Raw genomic sequence first — 19,515 nt, 5'->3', positions numbered from 1 at the left:
AACCACCACATTAACTAAAGGTTTTCACTGTAGTAACTCTTCCAGTTGTGCAGGGCCTTTATACATAGGGGCCCTTCTACTAAAGCTTAGCATGCACTACATACTAAGAAGCATGTTTTATACCTAGCACATTAGTTCCCAATCCTGGTCCTGGAGGCACCCCAGCCAGTCTGGTTTCCAGTATATCTACAATGAATATTCATGAGATAGACTTGCAAGCAGTGCCTGCAAATCTCTCTCATGAATATTCATTTTGGGTATCCTGAAAACTTGACTGGCTGGTAGTTTCAGGACCAGGTTTAGGAACTACTGACCTAGGGGTATCTTAGCTCCCACTAATGCTGTTAGCGTGCACTAAGCTTTAGTAAAAGGCCCCATAGTCTTTCCCTTGAAACTTCACTTGACAGTGCCAGGAAAATTTCAGGAAAAGATGGAGAAGTCTTAATAGTAAACAGATTCTAATGTAATGGAGTTAAATGTATATTAAATTTATATACCACTTAGCACATTTGAAAAAGTTCTGAAGGTTTCTTTGGTGAGAGAGAAATTCTCAATTTAATTTATTAGGATTTATTTACCACCTTTTTTGAAGGAATAGTGTGATTAGGACCACGTTAACTATAAACAAAATGCTAATCTATAAGCACTACATGATTTGCAGTACCTCCTTCAGTGGGGCATTATAGAAACCACAAGTTCATATATTTTCTCAAATATATCAAGTTATCGCCACAAAATGCCACCTCATGTAGAGAATATCTCGTATTACTTTTCCCAAGTTGTAAAAATTTAACCTAGGTAGTGGACCAGGTGTCTTTTTAAATAAAAAGCAGACAAAAGATTGCAAATTAGCACTGTCAATTGGTAAGCAAGTTGTAAATAGGAACAACAAACATAGTTCAAAATGTCTATATGCGAATGTCAGAAGCCTAAGAAATAAAATGGGAGAGTTAGAATATATTGCACTAAATGAGTTAGATATAATAGGCATCTTTGAGACTTGGTGGAAGGAGGATAACCAGTGGGATACTGTCATACCAGGGTACAAATTATATCTTAGTGACAGGATGGATCGAATTGGTGGAGGGGTAGCATTTTATGTTAGAGAGCCTTGAATCAAAATACATCTTGGAATCCCTATGGATTGAAATTCCATGTATAAAGGGGAAAAGGTTAGTGATAGGAGTGTACAACCATCCACCTGGCCAGGATGAACAGATGGATGTAGAAATGTTATCAGAAATTAGGGAGGCTAACAAACTGGGCAACACAATAATGTATGATTTCAGTTACCCTGATATTGACTGGGTAAATGTAAGATCAGGGCATGCTAGGGAGGTAAAATTCCTTGACAAAGTCAAGGAGTACTTTATGGAGCAGCTGGTACAGGAGCCAACAAGAGGAGGAAAATTCTAGACCTAGTCTTTAGTGGAGCGCGTGATCTGGTGCGGGAGGTAATAGTACTGGGGCCGTTTGATAACAATGATCATAATATGATCAGAAAGGATACTATGATAAAATGAGAAGAACAGTGAAAAAAAAAAAAGAGGAGCAGCTGTGAAGCTCAAAAATGTACATTAGGTGTGGATGCTGTTCAAAAATACCATTCTGGAAGCCCAGGCCAGTTATATTCCATGTATTAAATAAGGAGGAAGGGATGCCAAACTGCCAGTATGGTTAAAAAGTGAAGTGAAGGAAGCTATTAGAGCTAAAATAAATCGTTCAGAAAATGGAAGAAGGATCCGACTGAAAATAAGAAAACAGAATAAGGAATGGCAAGTTCAATGCAAAGCGCTGATAAAAAAGGCAAAGAGGGACTTTTTGAAAAAAAGATTGTGTTGGAGACAAAAACACATAGTAAAACCTTTTTAGGTATATTAGAAGCAAGAAGCCAGCAAAAGAATCAGTTGGATCACTAGTTGACGGAGGGGTGAAAGGGGCACTCAGGGAAGACAAAGCCATAGTGGAGAGATTAAAAGAGTTATTTGCTTCAGTCTTCACCAAGGAAGATTTGGGAGAGAAACTGGTGCCAGAAATATCAGTATTCAAAGCTGATGAGTCGGAGAAAGTGAATGAAATCTCTATAAGCCTGGAAGATGTAATGGTACAAGTTGACAAATTGAAGAGTGACAAATTGCCTGGACTGGATGGTATTCATCCCAGAGTACTGATAGAATTGAAAAATGAACTTCGGAACTATTGTTAGTAATATGTAATTTATCTTTAAAATCAAGCATGGAACCGGATTATTGGAGGGTGGCCTATGTAACGCTAATTTTTAAAAAAGGTTCCAGAGGAGATCCGGAAAATTATAGACTGGTGAGCCTGACGTCGGTGCCGGGCAAAATGGTAGAGACTATTATAAAGAACAAAATTACAGAGCATATTCAAAAGCATAGATTAATGAGACAAAGCCAACATGGATTTAGTAAAGGGAAATCTTGCCTCATCAATCTATTACATTTCTTTGACAGGGTGAACAAACATGTGGCTAAAGGAGAGCAGGTCAATATTGTGTATCTGGATCTTCAAAAAGCACTTGACAAAGTACTTCATGAAAGACTCCATAGGAAGTTGGAGAGTCATGGGATAGGAAGTAGTGTCCTATTGTGGATTAAAAACTGGTTAAAAGATAGAAAAACAGAGAGTAAGGGTTAAATGGTCAGTATTCTCAGTGGAGAAGGGTAGACAGTGGGGTTCCCCAGAGGTCTATGTTGGGACCGCTGCTTTTTAACATATTTATAAATGATTTTGAGATGGGAGTAACAAGTGAGGTAATTAAATTTGCTGATGACACAGTTATTCAAAGTTGTCAAATTGCAAAAGAATTGTTAAAAATTACAAGAGGACCTTACGAGACTGGGAGACTGGGCGTCCAAATGCCAGAAGACGTTTAATGTGAGCAAGTACAAACTGATGCATGTGAGAAAGAGGAACTCGATAGTTACATGATGCAAAGTTCCACATTAGGAGTCACTGAACAGGAAAGGAATCTCGGTATCATCATTGATACATTGAAACCCTCTGCTCATTATGCGGCAGCGGCTAAGAAAATAAACAGAATGTTAGGTATTAGGAAAGGAATGGAAAACAAAAATAAGTTTTAATGCCTTTGTATCACTCCATGGTATGACCGCACCTCGAATACTGTGTGCAGTTCTCGTCATTGCATCTCAAAAAAGATATAGTGGAAATAGAAAAGGTACAAAGAAGGGAGATGAAAATGATAAAGAAGATGGGCCGACTTCCCTATGAGGAAAGGCTAAAGTGTCTAGGGCTCTTCAGCTTGGAGAAAAGACGGCTCAGGGGAGATATGATAGAGGTCTATAAAATGAGTGGAGTGGAATGGGTAGAGGTGAATCGCTTGTTTACTCTTTCCAAAAAGACTAGGGGGTACGTAATTAAGTTACAAAAAGTAGTAAATTTAAAACAAATTGAAGAAAACTCTGGAATTCTTTACCAGTGAATGTAGTAAAAGCAGTTAGCTTAGTGGGGCTTAAAGTTTTGGATAACTTTCTAAAAGAAAAGTCCATAAGTCAGTATTACGATGGACTTGGGGAAAATCCACTGCTTACTTTTAGGATAAGCAGCATAAAATGTATTGTACTGTTTTGGGATCTTGCCAGGTACTTGTAACCTGGATTGGCCACTACTGGAAATGGGATGCTGGGCTTGATGAACCAAGCATGGCAACACTTATGTTATTATCCATAATGCTAATTTTTCTTACCAAAGTACCAAACTGTGGAACTCATTACCCAAGTATATCAGAGTCTCAGTCACTTATATGTCATTTAGAAGTTTACTTAAAGCCCACTTCTTTAGCTAATATGAAAATATTTTTTTTTAATAGTTGTATCCTTGTATTAATATTAATTGTCTTGTAATGCTTCTTAATTTGTAATGTAAGCTGCATTGAACCTGAGCTTTCTTGGGAAAATGTGGGATAGAAAGGCTGTGCTTCGACAGAGAAAGCATTGAGAGACTTTTTTTCCTCTCTCTTGATCTGATCATGGCTTAAAGCAGCACTAAGCCATGATCAGATCAAGCACAGCCCTTGAAAAAGCCTACAAGCAGATAAGTGCTGGACTTTATTTTATCTTTGTAAAGCTGCTTTATAGCACTTCATGAGAATCAGTGAAGGTTTTTATGAACTAAATAAATTTTGAAGTTAGCATTGATATTGTCAATATATTTTTAAAAACTTTTTTGTAAAAAAAGAGCAAAATTGCTAGAATCTTTTTGGAAATAAATTAAAAGATAAAATAATTCTTTCCAAGCAAAGTTTTTACGACCAACCACGCCCCCAGTTAAAGCTGCCGAAAACTGAAAGTAAGCGGTCGGGCGTTTTGAGGTCTTTTCCTTGCTTTTTAGAAATATTTTGTTAAAATCAAACATCATATTTCCATATAACTTTTATTGGATTCCTCTTTATATGTTTGGGTATCTCAATAGCAGACCATGGACATTTTCTCCAGGAACTTGCCAAACACCTTTTTTTTTTTTTTTAACCAGATACACTAACTATTGATACCACATCCTCTGGCAACGAGTTCCAGATCTTAGCTATTTGTTGAGTGGCAAAATATTTCCTCCTATTTGTTTTAAAATTATTTTCATGTAACTTCATTGAGTGTCCCCCTAGTCTTTGTATTTTTTGAAAGAGTAAAAAATGGATTTTACGTTTACCTGTTCTACACCAGTTAGTATTTTCTAGACCTCCATCATATCCCCCCCACAGCCATCTCCTTTCCAAGCTGAAGAGCCCGAACTTCTTAAGCCTTCCTCATATGAGAGGATTTCCATCCCCTTAATCAATTTGGTCGCCCTTTGAACCTTTTCTAATTCTAAAAATATATTTATGTACTATAAATTTATTTAAGATACAGCGACCAGAATTGCATACAGTACTCAAGAAGGTGGGGTCGCACCATGGAGTGATACAGCAGCCATAATCTTATCTTATTTTCTATCCCTTTCTTAATTCCTAGCATTCTGTTTGCTCTTTTGGGCACTGCCACACACTGGGCAGAAGATTTTAGCATATTGTCCACAAGGATTCCTACATCTTTTTCTTAGGTGCTGACTCCTAGGGTGGAACCTAGCATTAAATAGCAATGATTTTGTATTATTCTTCCCAATGTGTATCACTTTGAACTCGTGCACATTAAATCTTCAAACGAAACAAAAGTATTCAAAGTTGTTAAAGTGCATGCGGATTGTGAAAAATTGCAGGAAGACCTTAGAAAGTTGGAAGACTGGTCATCCAAATGGAAGATAAGATTTAATCACCTCACTTCTTGTTCCCATTTCCAGATTATTAATAAATGTGTTAAATAGCACTGGGGCACTCCAGTGTTCACCCTCCTCTACTGAGAGAATTGGCCATTTAACCCTACTCTGTTTTCTATCCATCAACCAATTCCTAATCCACAGTGGGACATTGACTCCTATCCCATGGGTTTTTAATTTTCTCTCAAGTAAACCTTAATGAGCTTACTGGTCAGATATAAAATTCTAACTTCCCAAAAAATTTTGATAAATAATAGGGGCAATTCTATAAAAGGTGCCAAAAGGTAAGGTGCCAAGATGCAGCGCTTTGAGTGTGAACTCTGTAGCAGCATCTGGGCATCCAGATTCTGTTATAAAATACAGTACTAGTGTAAGTTGGCATTTATGGGCCAACAGTTGGGCAAACCCACATACACCATGTGAATAGGTATAAATGCGCAGCCTAATTGCAGCAGTTTAGTATGTACCAGTATTTTGTAAGTTGCACATGTAATTGTTGGATATGCCTATGCCCTGCCAATGTGTCCCCCCCACCCCCCCGGAGCACCCCTTTCGATTGAGACACTAACCTCCCTGTTTACAAAGCCGCATGGCACTGCTGACAGAGCTCATTGATAGTGAATGGGTTGTGTCAGCATTACCACATCGACAGCCACTAGCGCGGCTTTGTAAACAGGGGCCTGAGTTGCATGCTAAAATTTTATAGAATACCTGATTGTGCCCAACTAGCACTAATGCTCGTAATTGGATAGTCTTGTGGGTTAATCCTCAATTTTGCCGATTTTGCAGCTTCTCGGATCTAGTGCATCAAGATAATCAATGTTTATCTATGGACAAGTAGACTATGGACTAAGCTAAAAGCCAATGAATTTTGCAGATGTTTGCACTTTGAATGGGCTATCCCTGTTGCCCTCATGAGTATGAAAAATGGGTTAGCCCACTTGTCTGTAAGACATCCAGTTGTAAGAGTCACATGCATAAAAGCTCATCTCTCTATATATAAAACGCTCCTCCAACGTTCTAAATTTGTAGTTGCAAGATCACAGTGCCCTCGCGTAAAAACGCGATGACATAGAGGGCGGAGCAACGACGCAACGAAACATGACGTAAGACGTACGCATAAACACAACTCCTGCAAACTACTCAGTCCGCATACACACAGCGACATTATGAGGCCAGGCGCAATAAAAACAAAAGCGCTGCCGAAGCCCCCCGCCCCCCCCCCCCATGTTACCGCCCCTCACCCCTACACTCACTGTGAAGCTCCCGGCCACTGGGTGACTCTGAACTGCAGCCCTCTAGTGGCCGGGGTCTCACCTGCCAGTCTCTTCGGAGTTCCCTTGGCTCCCAAGCCAAGCCATGTATTGCAATTGACCAGGCAAACTGCTCAGTCCCAGCCAAAGCAGTTCAAAACAACTTGTGGTAAACCCTGGTAACAAAACAGCAAAGAAGCAAACAGTTCCAAACAAGGGGGTTTCCTTTATCTTCTCCCTCCCTTCAGGGTAACTCCAGCAAGCACAGCACAGAAACAGACAGTTCAAAACACAAAGGGGTTTCCTTTATCTTCCCCTCCTCAGAGTATTCTTCAAGTCAACCCTCTTGGGGCTCCCTGGCACTTAGCTTCAAGACAGTCTGTAAAGATACATGCCTTTCCTGCTCTCTACCTGGCCTTAGGCTCCTGAGCAGGACTCTGGCTGGTCTTCACCTAGTCCCTTGCAGGCACCCACCTCTATATCTGGGGCTCCTGCCTTACTCAGGGTGACTGCGCGGGCATACCTTCCTTTGGCTGGAAATCCTCTCCTGTCCAGTTCAGGGTGTCCCGGTCACCCCTTTGATCCACGGGCATTGACCCCTCGCACTCCCCTGGAACTTCACCTGGGATTCTCCAGCTTTTCCATATATGCAAATGAGCCAATCAAAATGCAAATTCAGTTTATTAGACTTTACCCCCAGTCTTGTGGAACTCACTTCTTTCCAAGTATCCTTCACTTGCCAATACACTGACTGAGCCCCTTTACTTTGAGAGACCGGGGCCTCAGTGTAAAACAGCCACCACCCCTGGATAGGACTTCTTCACTCGCATTGACCTTACAGTCCTATCCTCCACCCCACGGCTGTTAGTTCATTTTAACTGTCACAAGTCTAAATTGGTCACAAGTCCATCCACGACATGGCCTGGTTCACATTAACACTCTGGTCTGGTAAGTACCTTCCTAGACTTATAGAGTCTCCTTCTCTCTCTCTCTCTCCCATCTTCCCAGTACTCCTCCTCCAGCAGGCTTTCCAGGCTCTCATCTTGTCTCCCCTCTCTTGGCTCAGGAGGGGCTTTTTATAGGGTGACCAATAATCCACCCCACCTCTATAGGCCTCTCCCCACTACTTCCAGAAAGGCCCAGACCCAGAACTCTCTCCAACTTCCCAGCTTCTACTCTGAGAGTTCCCCCTGGTGGCCTCTTCAGGGAAGGACAGGTCCTATACCACGAGCCCCCCCCTAGCTGTCCTTTCAGGTCACTCCACTGGTATATTCCCTTTAGCTCCCTCTAGTGACCAGAATGGGCATTTCCTCTATTTCTTGGAGGAGAGCGCCATCTAGCGGCCTCCTCAGGGCAGGGTAACCACTGTGTTTATCACACCACCCCAAATTGCAACCACTACCACGCAACACCCTCCCAAAGTCACCGCCACTCACCCCTACACCCCCTCCACATGTTGCCACCACTACCACCCTACACCCCCCCCACATGTTGCCACCGCTCCCCACCTCCACCCCCCCAGGTCCCAACAACCACTGCTCCACCCTCCACCCCCCCCAAAGTCGCATCAGCCAATGCTCCACCCTCCACCCCCCCCCCCCCACATCAGCTCGGCGCCTCAAACCCCCGTTCCCCTCCCCCTCCGTCCGATTAAAAAAAAACCCAAAAGAACCTGCAAAAATGGTTTTTAGAAGGAAGCGGGGCCCCGCAGCCACACATCAGTTGACAGCTGTGCATTCGCTCCTCCTCTCACGTCACTGCGCAGTGCGCTCCTACGGGGTTCACCTCCAGGGGCAGTGACGTAAAATCTGAGAAGAGGAGCGGATGCACAGCTCACAACCGATGGCTGCCTGCGGGGGCCCCGCTTCCTTCAAAAAACCATTTTGGAAGGTACAAATTGTTTTCCCAGTTTATCGGACGGAGGGGGGGGGGGAGAGCGGCGCTGAGCTAATGTAGGACAGAGGGGGGGGGGGAACGGCGGTGAACTGTTTGAGGGGGTGGTGGACGGTGGATCCGTGGGTGCTGCAACTTTGGAGGAGGGGGGTGGAAGGTGGACCAGTGGCTGTTGCGACGTTGGAGGGGGTGGGTGGAGGTGGAAAGCGGTGCCAACATGTGGGGGAGGGGGGGTAGAGGGTGGTAGTGGTGCCAACTTGGGGGGGGGGTAAGGGTGAGGGCCGGTACTGAGCCTAGATGGGAGGGGGTCCACAGTTCTGAGAGGGGGGAAGGAAAAAGGAAGACGAAGGAGGGGAGGGGTTCTCAGACCAAATGGGCAAAGGGGGGTCCTCAGACCTCAGAGGAGGGGGAGATGGGGAACCAGAAAGGGGAGAGGGGTCCTGCGACCACACGGAGGGAGGGGCGGAGGTACACCATACACTGTGTCTCACACTGTGACACATTCACACACTCGCACACACACTCACTCTCTCACACACACACATTCACTCTCACACAATCACTCTCTCACTCTCACACAATCACTCACACACACTCTCTCAAACATACACACACCGAGGAAAACCTTGCTAGCGCCCGTTTCATTTGTGTCAGAAACGGGCCTTTTTTACTAGTATTCTATAACTTACACTTGCAAATTAGCACCTAACTTTAGGTGACCTGTTTAGAATGAGGGAGAATATGCCTAAAAATCAATAGGAATGTCTGGTCTTGGAGTAAACTGGAATTGAGATAGAATGGGATGTCTTTTTAACCCACGTGTGAAAAACCAAAACATATTTAGTACATGAGCTTTTGAGTCTTCCTAGGTCCTGTCTTCAGATATCAATATTTTTGCATATTTTACAGCATATATGAAGTGGTGATGAGGTTGTTTCTGTGTCTGCAGAGTCTGAATTACAAGAACTTTCTGAAGTTCTGGAGGTGCTGTCTGTCTCCGAGCTCAAAATGCTGGCAAAGACCTTTCACCTGGTAAACCCCAACGGGCAAAAGCAGCAGCTGTTAGAAGGTTTCCTCCAGCTGGCCAAGCAACGCTCCATTTTCAGCCTGGGCAAGACTCAGCCTGGCATAGGGGCAGTGATTCTTAAAAGGTAGTCTAAACTTTTTTAGTAAAATTCTGTAGTTGTCTTTCACTAGAATAAGATTTGAGCAAGTTAGCACTGGCCATTGTAAGCTCTACCAAGAGGCTATTAATGTCTCTTTCGCATGGTGTGGATTTTCAAGTATATTGGTTTTGAGAAGATTAGAGATGATAATTTGATTACCATTTGCATTCACAAAGATAAAATGGCCCCTCTGTGAGATTAGTAGGAAGGATTTAAGGCAGCAGAGCCATCCAGAAAGTATGAGACTGAAAAAAAAGTTCTATGAATATGACATGAATGAGTTTATGGGCCAGTTGAAAATCTGGCTTTTTGATGTTCAGTATGAAAATCGATCAACTGAGTGAACTGTTACACCTGGTAGGTTATTATTTATTTATTTATTTGCTACATTTGTATCCCACATTTTCCCACCTATTTGCAGGCTCAATGTGGTTTACTTTATATTGCAAAAGATATAGTTATGAACAGAGTAAGAGGTTTGTTCTAAATTAACATATTACTATGTAAGAAAAGTATGAAACATTGTGGGTGTTTCAGGGTAAATCTCTTCACATAGGTGAATTTGCTGCAGGGAACAATTATTCAGAGGCCTTTTATTTAATCCTGTTTTGAAGGGCAGCTAATTCCTGTTTGCTTCTTACCAGGGCTAAGGAACTAGCTGGAAGGTGCATTAGAATTTGCCGAGGTCCCCGTGCTGTTTTCTCCCGGGTGTTGCTGCTGTTTTCATTGACTGATTCCATGGACGATGAAGAGGCTGCCAGTGGTGGACAAGCTCAGCTTTCTACAGTGCTCATGGTAAACATGGGCCGTATGACATTCCCCACCTACACCGTACTGAGGACAGTTAACATTTTCCAGGACAGGGAAGATCTCATCAGGTGAGCGTTGGTGGGGAAACAGCAAATGCTAGTGTATTGGCTAATTCTGTTAATAGTGCAGCTGGTGATTTTTCTCCCTGTTGGTGTTAAGGCCTCTTAAAGCGTAATATCCTTAAGTCTTTAATATCCCAGAAGTGGAACCTCAGCACATCAGCATACCCAGAAGTTTCCTTTCTTTTTCTGAAATGTACTTTATTGAATAAATGTAGATAGTTTACTCACAGTCAGTAAATGTAAATTCATGCCCCAAGGCTTTGTAGTTCGAGCTATAATGATGGAAGGAAATGGAAATCTGAAAAAAGGAGCTTATTGCAGAGGTGGGAGAGTTGTTAAATAAATGAAAGCAGTTCAGTGATGGGGTGCTGGGTTGAGAAAGAATGAATGAGGTGAAAAGATGAGTTGAGTTTTCTTCAGCGGAGCAGAAGGACAAGTGCTGTCCATGGCAAGATGGAGAATATGCCTTGTGGAGACAGGGAGGTCAAGAAATGCCCCACACAAGCACAGGGAGGGAGAGGTAAAGAGGCCAATAGGAACAGAACCTGCCACTAGGTAACTGGGGTGGTCCTTGAGAGCAACTCTCGATTGGAGAGAAAGATCATACCCTAGCTTGACCCATCAGGACAGAGACAATAGAAATAGTAAGGAAATGGCAGTAGATAGACAAAGGAATCAAACTCGGTAGGGAAAGGAAGGAGATCTTTGTAGGAGAATAGACCACTAGTAACTTTATAGAAATAAGCAGGGGTGGCTGCGGTACATGTGAAACTGAATTGCTCTTATATCTTTGCAGTGAGTGATTGCAGCAGTGAAATCCTTAGAAGTGAGAATAACAGTAAAGGCATTAAAACACATTTTAGGGCCACTCTATGAAATTAGTGTAAGGCTGCCGGAAAGGGGGAGGGGGTGGAACAGTTGGGTTCAGAAAAGATTTATAAAAGGGGAAGTGATTTTAGATTTAGCTTTTTTTTTTCAGTTGTAGCTCAAGGCAAGTTAAGTTCAGGCTGATTTTTAGAGTAATGATACAAACTTGAAAATAGTTATTTTAAGAATAAAGACAGCTACTGGCAATGTCTCTTAAGACCAGGAAGTGTGTGAATGTTTTATGATACCTATTTTCTTGGTTACAGAAATTTGCATATGATTGACTGCTAACCAATGACAAGGCAGTTTTCAAAATGTTGCCCTCAGTGTGCTTTTACCCAGTGAGATTACAATTGAACTGAAGTGACTTGTTACCATTTAGGAGAAGGGATTTTGAGTTTTGGGTGTACCCAGGGCATAAGAAGGCAAGAAGAGTTCTGCTGATGTAGCAGAAATGTGAATGAAAACTGGATGAGGGGTTCAAAAGCAATTAGGGGGATGCATTTGTATGGAGGACAGACACACACTGATATAACTTGTGGCCGTCTTTGGGGAAAATATGACTAAAAGAAGTTGCGGATCCAAAATGTTGAGACTGGCTGATTTTTCACATCCTGGGTCCAAAAGCAATCACATGTTTTAAACTTCTATAACTTTTTTTTTTTTTAATTTTTCATATAAAAGGATGGCGTTTGGACTGTTGCATTACAAATTGGTTTGCTCTAATAGAATTCATTAAAACATAATTTTTTGATTCTGATAACTTTAGTCATGTTTCCCCAGAGACAATCACATTTTGTAAGACTAATTTCCACGGAGGAAACAAGGCTAATAATATACGTATATGCTTATAATTGAAAATAACTTGTATTATATTTTAGCAAGCTAAGGACTTTTAAATGTGTTTATACTTAAAATTGTGTTGCAGTAATGTGGTGTTTGGAATCCAGGGAATTAGAAAAGTCAGAAAATATCTTCCTGGACCTTGTAGGTGATGAAGTTGTACAGGTGTCATCCTAGAGTCTACAGCCATCAGGCAATTAAATTAACACAAGACTCTCAGTAAAGCACCATCTCCATGCCAAAAACTGTTGTTTTTCTGAACTGCACCTTGATAAGATGGACCAGAGCAGAACTCTAAGATGCTTGAGGGCACAAGACTTAAATTGAATATTTGTTTTATTGATGTTTTTCTGGTTAACATTTTTCACATTGGTTTGCTGGCAGAGTTCTGGTAACAACAGCTTGCCAACAGGGCTGCCGCAGAGGGTGAACAAGCCTGGTATTTGTTTGGTGGGGGGGGTGGGGGGGGGGGAGGTTGCTGTGCTACTGTTTTGGTTCAGTCTGACTCTCCTAGCATATGAGCCAAAATGCAAAGGAAGGGACGTGGAACTGCAAGAGGTACAAAGAAGGGCAACAAAAATGATAAAAGGGATCGGATGACGTCCCTATGAGAAAAGGCTGAAATGGCTTGTTCTCCAGCTTGGAGAAAAGACAGCTAAAGGGAGATATGATAGAGGTATATAAAATACTGAGTGAAGTGGAACGGGTAGACATAAATCGCTCATTTACTCTTTCCAAAAATACTAGGACTGGGGGGGGGGGGGGGGGCACGCATGCAATGAAGCTACAAGGTAGTAGATTTAAAATGAATCGGAGAAAATATTTCTTCACTCAATGTGTAATTAAACTCTGGAATTCGATAACAAAAAAATCTTCACGCCATACTATCTTCTTTGGAGTATAGATGGCAAAAAGACCTTCCGTCAATTCTTATTAGCTTTGATGCTGAAAAGGCATTTGACCAGGTACTTTGGGATTTCATATTTGCCGTTCTGGAGGCTTATGGCTTTACGGGCTGTTTTGTTTCGGTCATTAGAGCGTTATATTTGAAACCCCAAGTGACAGTTTTAGTTAATGGGTTGGAGTCTTCGTATTTTCCAGTGTTTAGGGGTACTCGACAAGGCTGTCCCCTTTTGCCCTTGCTGTTTGTGGTGACTTTGGTTCCCCTGCTTCGTGATATTATAGCGAATCCTGATATTCAGGGGGTCCAGATTGGTGCTCAGAGGTGGCGGCTTTTGCTGATGACATTCTAGTTCATCTCACGGATCCTAGGAACTCCCTGGAAGCATTGTTAGATACATTTAGGGAGTATGGAGATTTTGCGGGGCTTCGATTTAATCTGGAGAAATCGGAGGCTTTGTCCTCTTCGCCATAGTTACGGGACATTTGGGGGCTGGAATTTCCATTGCGCTGGGCAACTGAGTCGTTCAAATATTTAGGTATTAGATTAGATTGGCAATGGATGTAGGGGTTTTGCACCGTCTGAATGTTGGAGCTTTTATGGAAGATACAAGATGGAAGCTGACGGGGTGGAAAGATCTTCCTCTATCTTTGCTAGGTAGGATAAGTCTTATGAAAATGGTTCAGTTTCCTAGGTGGTTATATGTACTTCAGGTTTTACCAATACGTTTATTACAAAAGGACTTGAGAAGCCTCTATAGGCTTTTTGGTGCTTTTTGCTGGGCGGGGAAAAAGCCAAAAGTGAAAATGGCTGTCATGATAGGGGAATGGAGGCAGGGAGGTCTGGGTCTGCCTAACAAGAAGTTGTACAATCAAGTGTGCTTGTTATGACATTTGGGGGACTGGTTTGGGGATTCTCAGATTTTCACATCAGTAGAGCTGGAAAGGAAGTATTATGCACCGTACCATCTCTCTAAATATTTTCGCTGCTGCATTGTACGACGGTTCAAACACCCCATCACTTTAGGCATAGAGGGGCATAATCGAAAGGGGCACCCAAGTTTTTCTGAGGACGTCCTCGCAGGATGTCCCCGTGAAGGGACGGGGAAACCCGTATTATTGAAACAAGATGGACGCCCAAATCTGGAAATTTAGGTCGACCTTAGAGATGGTCGACCTTAGACTTGGTCGTTTCTGGTTTTCGGCGATAATGGAAACTGAGGATGCCCATCTCAGAAATGACCAAATGCAAGCCCTTTGGTCGTGGGAGGAGCCAGCATTCGTAATGCACTGGTCCCCCTGACGTGCCAGGACACCAACCGGGCACCCTAGGGGGCACTGCAGTGGACTTCATAAAATGCTGCCAGGTACATAGCTCCCTTACCGTGTGTCCTGAGCCCCCCCAAAATCCACTCCCCATAACTGTACACCACTATCATGGCCCTTAAGGGTGAAGGGGGTCACCTACATGTGAGTACAGTGGGTTTCTGGTGGGTTTTGGAGGGCTCACATTTATCACCTCAAGTGTAACAGGTGGGGGGGGGGCCTGGATCCGCCTGTCTGAACTGCACTGCACCCACTAAAACTGCTCCAGGGACCTGCATACTGCTGCGATGGACCTGAGTATGACATTTGAGGCTGGCAAAAAATATTTTAAAGATGTTTTTTGAGGGTGGGAGGGGGTTGGTGATCCTTCAGGGAGTGAGGGTGGGAGGGGGTTGGTGACCTCCAGTAGTCCAGGCACCTTTTTGTGGCTTGGTTGTAACAAAAAAAAAAGGACCAAGTAAAGTCGTCCAAGTGCTCGTCAGGTACGCCCTTCTTTTTTCGATTATGGGTTGAGGACGCCAATGTGTTAAGCATGCTCCACTCCCGCCTTCGCTAAGCCTCTGACACGCCCCCGGGAACTTTGGTAGTCCCCGCGATGGTAAGCAGTTGGGGATGCCCAAATTTGGCTTTCGATTATATCTATTTGGGCGCCCTTCTCTTTCGAAAATAAGCCTGATAGTGTGTTTTTAAGCCCGTTACGAGATGTGTGGAGGGTCCTAGTTGGGAAATTGGGGGGGAATCCATATATGTCTGATCAGTTCTCTATTCGGGGGAATGGAGCATTTATCCTGGGTTGGGTCCATCTCATGTTCAGGCTGTGGGAATAGAGGGGGATTTCCCTTCTGGAACATGTGTTGGGGATGAGGAGGAATTGCTTACCTTAGAGACTCTGGAGGGTCAGACGGGCCATTCCTGGAGAGACCATTTTGCTTATGCACAACTCAAACATTGTGTGTCTACCTTGGACAGTTCAATTTTGAGGTTAAAGGTGGGTACCCAAGTCCGAAATATTTTCTTGGAAGTCTCAGATCAGGGCCTTTCTATATCTAGACTTTATAAGGCCCTGGTGAAACTCCTCTCAGGCCAGGATTTTACTGATCTACAGGCTAGATGGGAGTTGGACTCGGGGATGCAATTAGGGAATTGGGATGTTTTGGCTACGCTTAGAGGTTTTTTTCAATTTGACTACAGAAGCGAGACTAAGAGAATGTGGATACAGAGTGATCCTGCGAGCATATACAGTATGACTAAAGTGCAATTAGCTCATGTGAGGAGCAACAGAGATTCCATGTGTTCCAAGTGTGGTCATCACAGTCATACTTTTTTCCATGTAATTTGTGCGTGCCCTAAAATTTGTAAATTTTGGGAACAGGTTAGGAGATTTTTGATATGTTTGTTTGACCAGGATGTAAAGGGGACATTAGAACAGCTGCTGCTGGATGTGCTTGGAGCATTCCGGCCCCTGTCGAGACACGCTTGCTTGTTAAGTAGGAAGTTATGTTTGGTGGCTTGGAAAACTATTTTACAATATTGGGTGCTACCGGATCCCCCGGCGTTTTGGCATTGGAGGAATCAGGTGCATCTTTTGGCCACATGGGAGGCAAAGGAAGCGAAGGGCACTATCCATCGTAAAAAAAATTTTTTTTACTAGTTTGGGACCCACATTTGAACCTATTGAACCCCCGGGGCCGCAGCCTCATTGTTAATAATTTATAGATCTTTTATGTTATGTCTGCTCCGATTTATGTTAAATTATACTCAGCTTCTTTTGTGGAGTGGGGGAAGGAGGGGTGTGTGAATTTGGGTTAGAATATGAGGGCTGGATTCCACTCTAGTAAGAGGGAAGTAATTAGGGGAGGAGAGGGATGGGGGGATATTAGGTTTGGTTTCTTGGGGGCAGGGGTAGCTGGGGTCTTGTGCTGCGAGTGGAAAGGTTCTGCTAAGGTTGGGGGAAAGTTTAGTTTCTGAGGTGTTACTATACTGGTTATCTGGGATGCTGCACCTTTTTTTTTCTCCTCCTTTAAATTTTTTAATTTTAAGGTGTAGCAATGTTTTTGGCTTCCCAGCACTTTACTGTTGATTATAGTTAGTGGAGGGAGGGATGAGGTTGGTTTGGGGGGGTAGAAATGTTAAAGCATGATGATCTTATTTGAGGTACATTGTGATTGCTGGCTGTTTATTATGTTGAATCATCATCCCATCCTGCTCGATTTATGCCCCGCAGGTTATAAGCTTGTGCACTGCCCAAGAGGAGGATCTGGGTGTCATCATTATGGCAGCGGTCATTCGAAAATGGCTCCCTGAAGGGCTGAGGATCCGTTAGCTCCGTGGATTATTGGGCTTTTTAACCCTTCTTTACCAGAGATTTGCCCCGCGTTCGCAAGATCGGGATCTAGCCTACTTCGTGGGGATTCCGGTGCTAGCTGTGGTACTTGTGCTGAACGTCTGGGTGCCTGGCTATCGCCATCTGTGTGCCAACCGCCGTTCGGCCATTGCTGCTGCTGGGCGAATTGTCTGGCGTTTGCTTGCTGTGACCCTCCGATCAACTTGTGGCGGTTTGCTTCTGGCGCCATTCATCTTTGCTGCTGCTCAGTAATCTCAGTGAGTGGTCCTAGCGCTTCGGAGGAGGAGTTGCGTCCTGGTCAGCTGTTTTTGACGGCGGCCCCTTCCTGACAGCTGATCGCTGCTACGGGAGGATTCCCGATCTGCTATTCGGGTGGAAGTGCCCTGTCTCCGTTGCTGGTCAGCCATTGTGCGTCTGTCCCACCCCCGCTCAGCTGCTGCTCTCTGCTGCAACTTTGAATCACAGTAATTTCACCAGCTGCTTGAAGTTCGTACAGCAGCTTTGGCTCAAAAATTTAAAAAGGTTTCAAGACCTGGATTGCCTGGCGCAACGCCGAAGACAGCTCATCCTGCTACCAGCCAACAATGAACCTGCCAGTTTCATCCATCTCCTCAGTGTTGCAGCAGCCGGAGTAAACTCAGGAGCTGTCCTTCCCTTCTGCTCCAATATGCACATGTTCATGTCTTTCATTGCTTGTCTTTTTGTCTTGCTAACCTCTTTCTCTCCTTCCATTTTTTCTTCAGACAGCAATTACATCCCCATTGTGCACACCTCATGCAGACTGCCAAGCCGTCCGTTCCAGCCTGCGTGCCAAACCAGCCAAAGCACATCAACTTCTGCGCATTCCTCCATTACAGTCTTCTCCACCTTCCTCTCGTTCTGTCCTAGTGGGTTATGTCAATGCCAGATCCGTTATCAAAAAAGCCACAAATATTGCTGATTGGATCACACTGGATTGCCTTGACCTGGTCTTCATTACAGAAACTTGGGCTCAACACCAAACTGATCCCATCCTGCTCGATTTATGCCCCGCAGGTTATAAGCTTGTGCACTGGCCTCGTCCTGGGAGGAGAGGTGGAGGCACTGCGCTCATCTATCGTTTCACCTTCATCATAGAACCCATAGCTGACTCCATTACACCGCAACTTGAAATTGCCTCTGAGAATCCATAACAAAACCTTGCTTGGTCACCTGACTTGTATCCTGCTATACCGGCCGCCCAGCAACTGGAGTAGAGCACAGCCTCTTTTTGTAGACTTTATTTCAAATGCATGCTTGTCCAGTCCCAATGTACGCGTCCTGGGAGACATCAATCTACACCTTGAGCGCTATTCCTCAGCAGACACGCGTGACTGCTTAGACTTTCTCGGCTCTTGGAACTTTACTTACTGGAACACTCAGGCTACCCATTCAAAAGGACACACTTTAGACCTCCTCTCTCTCAAATCGGCAAATCACACTAGATTGTGCATCACCAAAGCCCTGTGGTCAGCTGTCCCTTGGTTCCGACCACTTTAAGCTCAATTGCTCAATTTTGTGGCAGATAAAAGGACCACAGTGCGCGCATCCCATTACGTCGTACGCGACAAGAGGGTATGTCGACCCAGCGGCATTCTGGCGGTCTGCTTATGAGTCTGACTGGCCAGACCCTGTCGACTCAGACAGCTTCTTCCTCAATTGGGATAACCGTTGTAGAAATATCTTAGACGCCATAGCTCCACTCAAAGTATGCTCAGCAAAAAGGAAACTCGCTGCCCCGTGGTTTAACGATGACCTTAGAACTCTCAAAACCAAAACCAGAAGACTCGAAAGGGCCTGGAGAAAGCAGCAGGATACTCAACATCTCACTGCTTGGAAGCAGTCTCACAGACAGTACAATTATGCAATTAGGCAGGTGAAAAAACATTACTTCAAAACCAAGATTGGCCCGGACTACAATGATGCCAAAAAGCTCTTCTTTTTTGTGCACAAATTAATGGACACCACTGTGCTTACCGCAACTGGTGAAGGCATTCCTCCAGCAGCAGATCTAGCCAAATTCTTTCAAGACAAAATCATCAAGCTGCAGAGTTCCCTTCCATTGAACAAACCCGGCATTAGTGATTTTATTAGTGGCTTGGATCCGGGGCCTGATGAGCAACCAGTAGATCGTCTGTTCTCCAGCTTTTCACCTCTATCTGTAGATTCTGTCAAACTGGAGCTTCGAAGATTTGTCAGGAAATACTGCAGGCTGGATGTGTGTCCCAATTATTTGCTCCAATGCGCCCCTGCCTGTTTCCTGGACGACCTGACGCTGCACCTCAACTATATGCTTGGTAATGGCAAGTTCCCAGTAAATTATAGTAACATCTTACTAACCCAGTGCCCAAAGATACCAAGGAAAAGAGTAGTGATCTGTCCAACTACCGACCAATAGCTTCCATTCCCCTTTTTGTGAAGCTTATGGAGAGCATGGTGAATAAACAGCTTAGTGAGCACTTGGACAAGTTCAATATTCTGCATGCCTCGCAATCGGGCTTCCGTCCGCTCCACAGTACTGAGACTGTTCTTATCACTCTTCTGTCCAACTTCAAGAGGGAAATAGCAGTAGGGAAGAGTATTTTGCTCTTACAGTTTGACATGTCTAGTGCCTTCGACATGGTGCATCATGGCATCCTGCTGCGGCTTCTAGATCATCTTGGTGCCTGTGGTAACGTGCTGGCCTGGCTGAGAAGCTTTCTTACATCAAGAACTTACCAAGTGTACGCTAACTCTACCTT

General features: G+C 43.9%; 1 protein-coding gene across 2 annotated transcripts in view; it reads left to right on the top strand.

The window, feature by feature from the left end:
* FAN1 (FANCD2 and FANCI associated nuclease 1) overlaps nt 1-19,515 on the top strand; it is a 127,281-nt gene that overhangs the window by 25,600 nt on the left and 82,166 nt on the right. For both annotated transcript variants that reach the window (XM_030188519.1, XM_030188525.1), the window contains exons 4-5: nt 9,388-9,589; nt 10,249-10,482. In XM_030188519.1, the coding sequence (XP_030044379.1) occupies nt 9,388-9,589; nt 10,249-10,482 (436 nt within the window). The remainder of the gene's footprint in view (nt 1-9,387; nt 9,590-10,248; nt 10,483-19,515) is intronic.

This window comes from Microcaecilia unicolor, chromosome 1 (genome assembly GCF_901765095.1).
Source record: "Microcaecilia unicolor chromosome 1, aMicUni1.1, whole genome shotgun sequence".
In the NCBI taxonomy this organism is placed as follows: domain Eukaryota; kingdom Metazoa; phylum Chordata; class Amphibia; order Gymnophiona; family Siphonopidae; genus Microcaecilia; species Microcaecilia unicolor.
This window is presented reverse-complemented; position numbering and strand designations above follow the sequence as displayed.